General features: G+C 38.3%; 1 protein-coding gene and 1 long non-coding RNA gene across 3 annotated transcripts in view; one reads left to right on the top strand and one right to left on the bottom strand.

Moving 5' to 3' along the window:
- Positions 1 to 8,895, top strand: part of agtpbp1 (ATP/GTP binding carboxypeptidase 1) — a 50,473-nt gene that overhangs the window by 22,089 nt on the left and 19,489 nt on the right. For both annotated transcript variants that reach the window (XM_016235279.1, XM_016235280.1), the window contains 6 exons: positions 1,415 to 1,623; positions 1,727 to 1,904; positions 3,340 to 3,440; positions 4,896 to 5,012; positions 5,229 to 5,719; positions 7,228 to 7,311. In XM_016235279.1, coding sequence (XP_016090765.1) covers positions 1,415 to 1,623; positions 1,727 to 1,904; positions 3,340 to 3,440; positions 4,896 to 5,012; positions 5,229 to 5,719; positions 7,228 to 7,311 — 1,180 coding nt within the window. The remainder of the gene's footprint in view (positions 1 to 1,414; positions 1,624 to 1,726; positions 1,905 to 3,339; positions 3,441 to 4,895; positions 5,013 to 5,228; positions 5,720 to 7,227; positions 7,312 to 8,895) is intronic.
- LOC107553154 (uncharacterized) lies at positions 3,484 to 4,090 on the bottom strand. The gene is made up of 3 exons (XR_001604936.1): positions 3,989 to 4,090; positions 3,706 to 3,891; positions 3,484 to 3,621 (listed from the first exon to the last, which is right to left on the bottom strand). It is a non-coding gene; the product is annotated as an uncharacterized lncRNA (long non-coding RNA).

The raw sequence follows: 8,895 nt of genomic DNA, 5'->3' as shown, positions 1-8,895 counted from the left end.
CTTAGAACACTAATATGTTGCGTAGGTGTAAACATACAATATACACTCTCAATTAGATCATCCGAATACGAATTCATAGATACTAAACATGGTAGGGTTATATATATATGTAAGCTGACAGGAGTGAGTATTTCGATCATAAGCCTGCATAAAACGGTATACAATCTCAAAGACCAAAATACACGATGACAATAATATACACAATGACCTGAAGGATATGGGTGTTCATTCAAAGAAAGGTTTTCCTATGAATTACTTAGTAGAAAAGTCAATTTCTATGGTGCATTGTGCCTCTTGCTCTGGAAAATGCAGTGAGAGTCTGCTCACATTCCTTTAGATCGTAAATGTATCTGGTGTCAGTGTTGCTATGGAACCAGGGGCCTGTTCGGCTTCCTGGGGTGTTACAGAGTATTTGTTAAATCTAGCTAACAAAATATATATTGTGTTTTTGAGTGGTCCAGACGCTACAATTTGAATGAAAATCGTATCCGTGTGGTGCGGCTGACACAGAACAGTATTCAAAATGTTCATTTTGGGGTGGAGTATCCCTTTAACAAGTTGCTTATTAGCATGTATATCACTAGCAGATTGATTGTTTATTAGTACATATTAATGTCTTATTCTGCATGACCATATTCTAGATCCCTTAACCCTACCCCATACCTAAACATAACTACTACAACTACCTGACTATCTATTAATAAACACCAAATTGGGAGTTAATAGTGAGACTTGGTCTCCAAACTAAAGTGTGACCAATACATTTAATACTTGAATTCAGCAAGAATACATTAAATTGAACAAAAGTGACAGCAAAAGTTCTAATCGAAAAAAATCCTGGAATAAAATGTTTCCACAAAATACTAAGCAGCACATCTGTTTTCCACATTGATAATAATAATAATAATCAGAAATGTTTCTTGAGCAGCAAGTCAGCATATTAGAATGATTTCTGAAGGATCATGTGACACTGAAGACTGGAGAAATTATGCTGAAAATTCAGCTTCGCATCACAGGAATAAATTACAATTCAACATGTATTGAAATATTGACCATAAACATTAAAAAATCTTACGACCCCTAACATTTCTGAACAGTATCATACACGCACACACATACTGTATATATATACAGTGGGTACGGAAAGTATTCAGACCCCCTTAAATTTTTCACTCTTTGTTATATTGCAGCCATTTGCTAAAATCATTTAAGTTAATTTTTTTTCCTCATTAATGTACACACAGCACCCCATATTGACAGAAAAACACAGAATTAAGGGGGTCTGAATACTTTCCGTACCCACTGTATATATATATATATATATATATATATATATCCATATCCAGCACAAAACATGCTATTGCAGTGCTGTTAATGATGTCTATAACAGGTTTTTTGTGCATGTGCTCTTCAGGAATGAATGCCCGTCGGGCAGTGGACACAGGATATCTTCCCACGCTACTCACAATCTACCAAGATTGGCACCGCAATGACACACGTCACCGCCATGTGGTCATCCGCAAGAGCATTCTGGGATGCATCAAAAACCTCACTAACATTAAGCTTGGCAGGAAGGCCTTCATAGACGCCAACGGGATGAGAATCCTTTATAACACATCCACTGTATGAAAGTGTTGGATAAAGTTTCATTTTATTGGTACTTCCATTGGAACATGCCAGATAGCTTCACTACAGTATGAAGATATATAACTGTGATGTGTTTCAGGAGTGCCTGTCTGTCCGGACACTGGATCCTCTGGTCAATACCTCCAGCCTAATTATGAGGAAGTGCTTTCCAAAGAACCGCCTACCACTGCCTACTATTAAAAGTGTCTTTCACCACCCTCTACCACACATACCAGCCGGTGGACCGGTGGCGCAGCTGTACAACCAGCCGCCTGGAGGTAAAACACACTCACAGCTGCGCTCACAGGGTGTCATTGATATTGGTGTTGGTGCATGATAAATCTCAATCTCACCTTAATGTCCAAATGATATCAAAATGCACAATATTTAGGGTCTTTGCATTGTTCCTGGTATTGTTGTATGTGATTTATCAATCAATTGCCGAAGGATAAATGCAAGTCCCGGAAATTCTATTTCTTTTCAAAATATGTCTTCTTACAGACGTCAAATTGGTTGGTAATGCTGACAGTATTTGACCGTAACCATGCTCATAGATGCAAACTCCTCACCTTTTCGGTGAAAACTCATCTTTTTGAGATCAAAATAGGTCACTTACGAGATTCGTGTAGATCCGATGAGAAAGTGTATTTGGTTGGAGGGTGTCGTCTTACAGTACCATTAGTACCAATTAAATTCTGTAGCTGCTATAGTCATCTGCTTTTAAAAGCTGAAAACGCACATGGTCATGTAAATGAGAATGTAATGTAAATGTAAAAGAGTATGGCGCAAATCACAAAATCCAATTCGCCTAACTCTTGCATGCTCTTTAAAACATTTTCCTCCCTCCTTTGTCCTCCCCCTCCTTCATCAACTCTAACAGCTGACGACTTTGCCACATTCTTCATTAATAAAATTACAAACCTCAGTGCACAATTTGCCACACCACAAACTGTCAAACACATCTTACCAGCAAACATGCACTCGTTTTCATCCTTCTCTCCACTCTCTGAGGCAGAAGTCTCTAAACTCATCCTTTCCAATCATCCTACTACTTGTCCGCTTGATCTTATTCCATCTCATCTCCTTCAAGCCATTTCTCCTGCCGTTGTACCTGCACTCACTCACATTAACACATCCCTTCACACTGGTGTTTTTCCCTCAGCATTTAAACAGGCTCGTATAACCCAACTTCTTAAAAAACCCACTCTTAACCTAACTCTTTTAGAGAACTACAGACCGATTTCCCTTTTACCTTTCATTGCAAAAACAGTTGAATGAGTTGTTCAACCAAGTCTCATTCATTGTACTTGCTATACTACTTCAGTACAGTATTAAAATGTGTTATAATAGTAATTTTATAATAAATTCAAAATCAAGACGTGAAAACTAGGGAGTGAAAATGACAACTGAGCTAATGAGTGATCCTCTGCTGCCATCTACTGGATATAATGGTAGTTTTATGTAATTGTCATCTTAAAAGTCTTTGTTTTCCACATGTCATCTCCATGAATGAAAAGTGAAATAATAAAGGCGTTAAAATATTCTACAAGTGTTTAAAAAATGTGTGGGGTATTTTTTTGTGTGTGTGGGGGGGCCGTGTCTTTGTCACCTTTTTCACCCATGATGAGTTTGCATCCCTGCATGCTGTTTCATACTTCTTTGTACGCAGTGTTATAAACTGGTATTAAATCCTGGTTGTGTATTCTGTGCTAGTGGATGATGTAGTTGATGAGAGCGATGAGAATGAAGCCACAGAGGTCGACACAGAAAATGACACAGAATATGATGAGGATGAAACCGCTCACAAAACACAGGTACAGTGATCTCATACACACACATATTCACTTCCAAATGTCGTTCATTTCAGTGGGCTCCAGTTTTTCTGTGGTCTCATTGGGCATCATAGCAAACCCCCCCACAGCGTACAAGCAGCCGCCCAGTTCAATCAGGTTAAGAGAGCTTCTCTCCTGGGGAAACTCCACGAACTCTGACCAGCTAAGCAGGAGACAAACAACTGAGCATCTTCCTTACTTTGAGTTGAGGAGTCTTGAGAAAATATGACAAAACAGTGTGACTTACGTGTTGCTGGCGATGTCATAGATCTCCACACTGTTAGTCAGGCCGTTATCAATGACTCCAGTCACCACATAGATTTTGTTTTTGTGAACAGCTGTGCCGAACAGCGAACGGGCAGTTTTCATGGGTGCCAGATCCTTCCATTCAAACTTAGAGGGGTCATAAACACATACTCTCCTCAGGCATTTCCTATACATCACATTTCATTTAAGTCTGGTTATGAAAACCAAAGACAACCTGGCATAATGTGTTTGTAAACTAGGATAAAATCAGATTCTTCACTCACTTGCTCTCAGTTTTTCCACCTATCACATAGACCAGTCCTTTGTGTGAAATAATTCAATGTCCATAAACTGCATACGGAAGAGGGTCCGACTCTCCCCATTTGAATGACCTGTGTGAAAATGTATAATTATCAGCATTCAGCCATTTCAGACAACATCCAATTGATTAGGGATTCTGGCTAGGATCGACCAATCTCAAGATCTACCAAAAAGAGGGAAATATGAGAGGGAAACAAATTGTTCTATTTAAGTTGCTTATCAATTTCACACCATAAGGCTTACGGTGAGATATACAAATTATGAAAGACATGATTGTGAGGTATACTTATTAAACAGATAATACATATTTTTTTAAAGTGGCCCATCAAGTAAAATTGATCTGCCTAATGGCTGTATTGAAGTCATTATTTATTGATATGGAACATTAGTTCAGTAAAGTAAGTCACACATATATATATATATATATATATATATATATATATATATATATATATATACACACACACAAACGTGTGTGTATATATATATATATATACACACATATATATATGTATGTGTATATATATATATATATAATCTTTACATTTATTATCTCAGTTTTAGTGATTTTTGTACTTCCAAGCAGGAAATGTTTATCAGACGATTATAATGTTTATCGACCAGTCATTTTAAAATGGCCAAATACCAGCCCGCTCAATTTTTTGGAAGATGTGTCGTCTGTTGCAAATTAATTATTTAACCCAGACTTGATGGGAAGGTAATAAATAGACCTGTTCTATCACACAGTGTTTACACAATCCTATACAATGATCTGCTGTTTCTACTCATAGGCCTACATGTGTTTCCGATTATTTGTAAAAGAGCAATCTGGAAACTGATTTTATAATTTATGTTTGTTATGCACCGCAGAATGATGACATAGAGACAGATATCAACAAACTGCGGCCCATACAGATGAATACGCGTCCGTTCGATGAGCTCAGAGCCTACGAGTATTTCTGTCGGGAATTCAGTGAGAATTTTGAGGTGAGGACACTTCTGATTAAATGATGAAAAGGCAAAAAATGCATGTAAACTAAAAATGCACTGATTACAAAAATTGCAGACACAAAAATACATGTCTTTAATAGCTTAACTTTTGTATTGTTACCATTTTTTCTTTCTTTTGTTAATTTCACCCCTCATATATGGAAACTCATTCACTTAGTCATCAGGTGTGATCGCTTTCTGTTTTGTTCTCAGGATGATGACTTTGAAAGCCCCAGATCTGTCATCCCTCCATCAAGTGTTAACTCCGAGCTTCATCGTCCCATCATCATTCCCACCACGCCGAGCTCCCTGGGGCCTCAGAACAGACGTCCGCTGCGAGAGGACCTTCTGACGCCCAAGTCAAATGATTCCCCTCTGGAGCTGGACAGCATTTCCATCTCAAAAAGGCCAGAGGGCACAGCGGACCCCGATCTGGTCTGTAGTTTGGGCAGCCTGGTTCTAGATACTGGCGTGAATGGAGGCTCTGTGGATGGGCCTCAGGACGAGGGCGGGGAACAAGCGGTGCTGGAAGTGCCAGACACCGCAGCACTGCTGCCGCTGCACGACCCTGACCTTTACTTAGAGATTGTGAAGAGCACCCGCTCAGTGCCCGCCTACACAGAGGTGGCTTACCCAGATTACTTTGGGCATGTGGCACTCAATCTCCGCGAGCCCATTCTCGAGAGGGCTTATGGTGTGCAGAGGTACTACACATACGTTTTTCTGCCTTTTTGAAATGTTAACGGCATAGTTCTCCCCAAAATGAAAATTTTCTGAAAATTCACTCACCCTCAGACCATCCAAGATGTAGATGAATTTGATTCTACATCGGAACAGATTTGGAGAAATGTAGCAACTCACCAATGAATCCTCTGCAGTGAATGGGTGCCGTCAGAATGAGAGTCCAAACATCGCAAAACAATCATCACAATAATCCAAGCAAGTAAGTAATCCACACCACTCCAGTCCATCAATTAATGTCAATAAATGTTTTTAACTTCAGACCCTTACTTCTGGCTAAAATATGAGTCATATCCCTAATATTGCCGTCTTCAGTGAAAAAGTAATCCTGTCTGAATCAGGAGAGAAATATTCACAGATCATGCACCGTTTACTAGCAAAAACAGTTCAAAGTAGGACTGCATAATAAATCGCATGCGATATTTAACGTGCATCTTATCAGTAAAGCCGGTTCTTTAATCAGCGGTAAATCTCCATCACCTGCGGGCTTTTACATTGAGCAGCATTAACTACACAGAACCGTTGTTCACTGACGAGCTGCACAAAAAATCGCACGAATATGAACGTGGTTTTGCGCAGCTCGTCAGTAAACAACGGCTCTGTGTAGTCCGTAAACAACCGGCTTTCTGACAAGATGCGCATTAAATATCGCATGCGATTTATCGTACAGCCCTAGTTCAAAGCATTTCTGAACAAATATGTCAGTGGACTTTTTTGATGTGAGAGGAAAACGGAGGATGGACTTTTTCACCGGAGGAAGTGTCATTATGAATTATGGACTTCTGAATTTTGGCCAGAAGTGATGGTTTAAAGTTTAAAAAATCTTAATGATGAATTTACTTTTTAGAAGCATGCAGCTTTTGGCTTCAAAAGATGTTAATTGATGGACTGGAGTGGTGTGGATTACTTGTGGATTATTGTGATGCTTTTATCAGTTGTTTGGACTCTCATTCTGACGGCACCCATTCACTGCAATGCAACGCTAAATTTCTCCAAATCTGTTCCGATGAAGAAACTCATCTATTGAAGAACTAATTATCTTTTTTGTGTGTGTGTGTGTGTGTGTGTGAACTATTTATCCTTATTTAGTCTTATTTAAAGCAGTTCTATGCCATATTTCAAACCTGTATCTTTTTTTCCATGGAAAACAAAAGGAGATGTTCAGCGAAATGTTCACACTGCTCTTTTCCATACAACAAAAGCCAGGGGTTGTCAAGCTTCAAAAAAACACCATAAAAGCATCAAAGTTGTCCATGTGACTATATTCCAAATCTTCTGAAGAATTGCATGTGATAATCAGGCCAAATTAAAATAAGTGATATAGACCGCTCCTGGTCACTCTATGCTTCTAAAGAATAGAAGGTTTATCAGAATACCTCATTTTGTGCTCCATGGAAGGAAGAAAGTTGACAAAATGACAGAATTTAAATTTTTCAATGAACTATTCACTTAAGACATTCTTTTCCAACAGAACGAAGATTTTCCAGGATATTGAGAGGCTCATTCATTCCAGTGACATCCTCGATAAAGTCGTATATGACTTAGACAATCAGAGGTCAGTGTGCACAATAAGAGTGTCTGAAACAAAAATAAACGGTCTTGCTATGATGAGCAAAGCAAATTCAAGTGAGCGTATACTGTACATAATCAAGCAAATATTTAATTAAAAAACTAACATCAGGGGTAGGCAAGTATTTTTATTGCAGTTTTGCCGCTGAAAATATACAATTTTGTAACCATATGCATTTTTGTTATGGAAAACTGATTCAAAAATGATCAGATGCATTATCAAAAATAATCAAATAAAAGTAAAATATACAGGGTTCGTACGGTCATGAAAAACCTGGAAAAGTCATGGAATTTTAAAACACCAATTTCCAGGCCTGGAAAAGTTTTGGAAAAATAAATAAACCCAGAAAGTTTTGGAAAAGTCATTGAAATCTATTTCACAAAACTCTGTATAGTAGAATTGTGTTTAATCAGGTCCTGAATTTCGGTGCGGGAGTTTTACTCATTCACACAGTTTTGACTTTAAAATGATGGATATTCACACATTTATTCAATAGCCTATAGCATGTAGGTTTGATGAGTAAATAATCAAACCTACAGACTGAGTCCAGTCCACACAGACTGATCAAATCAGTCATTTGAAAACAGCGTGAGTGATTCAGCTGTACGCGTCTTCTCTCTTTGACTTTCTCTTCAAACGGCTTCACCTCGGCTCATCTTGTCTGCGCTACAAGAGCCGCTGCACGCTGCGATACAAGACTTTCACTCGCGTTTCGGGACAGTTGACAGAATAGTCACTTGCCTAATCGGGTCATTGTTGCATTGTCAGAAAATTTTATTATTTATTTGCATGTCTTTTTAAGCCATTCGGTACTCGCTCGCTCCAGAAACGGTGCGCAGTCACATCCAAAGTGCGCTCGTGCGTATATGAGTATTGAGTTTGCTACAAAATAAGCTCAGCACAACCCTGCACGGGCCTCAAAAATATGCCCTAGTCCGGCCCTTATCTGACAGATTATCAGAATTACTGGCCGAGTCCGACTGGAGCCCGTGTCTTTTTTCTCTTTCTCTCTTCCCCAATTACACAGCTGCTGTTGTAGCCATTAAAATAGTTCAGTTTCGTTTTTAATGGCAAAAGTGGTTATATATATTTTCGTTTCTTTATTACGTTAATTTAGACATATGTTTGGAAAATGTTTTTATTTGTTAAATTCAAGTTTTTTTGTTTTTTTTCAAGCGGCCAGTGGCAGACAGTGAGTTAATCATAGCCTATGTTTGATCAATTTAGCCTTCTCAAATCATCACCACTTGACTAAAATAAAATATATATGCCTATATAAAATGCTTAAAAAAACAATGTTAGTTTAAATGGTTAACCTAGATAAATGTGTGCTATTAGGAGCGTATCCAATCGTTTGTGCAGAGAAGCTAAAGCGTCATTTTTTTCTCATAAAGGTAAGAGTAATACATAATTCGGGACTGTTAAGGGTCTACTTTTATCTGTGTGCACTCACAATATCAGCATACGTTGTGCTTTTTTAGAAAACAAACAGGATACACGCTTTCTGCTGTCGTATCATTCGATCATTCGTTTTTTGATTTAATATTGAAAGTAGAAAAATGAGAAAAC

The sequence above is a fragment of the Sinocyclocheilus grahami genome, unplaced genomic scaffold, assembly GCF_001515645.1.
Source record: "Sinocyclocheilus grahami isolate Dianchi unplaced genomic scaffold, SAMN03320097.WGS_v1.1 scaffold465.1, whole genome shotgun sequence".
Taxonomy (NCBI): Eukaryota; Metazoa; Chordata; class Actinopteri; order Cypriniformes; family Cyprinidae; genus Sinocyclocheilus; species Sinocyclocheilus grahami.
Note: the sequence above shows the minus strand (reverse complement) of the source record. Positions and strands in the feature narration are given on the sequence as shown.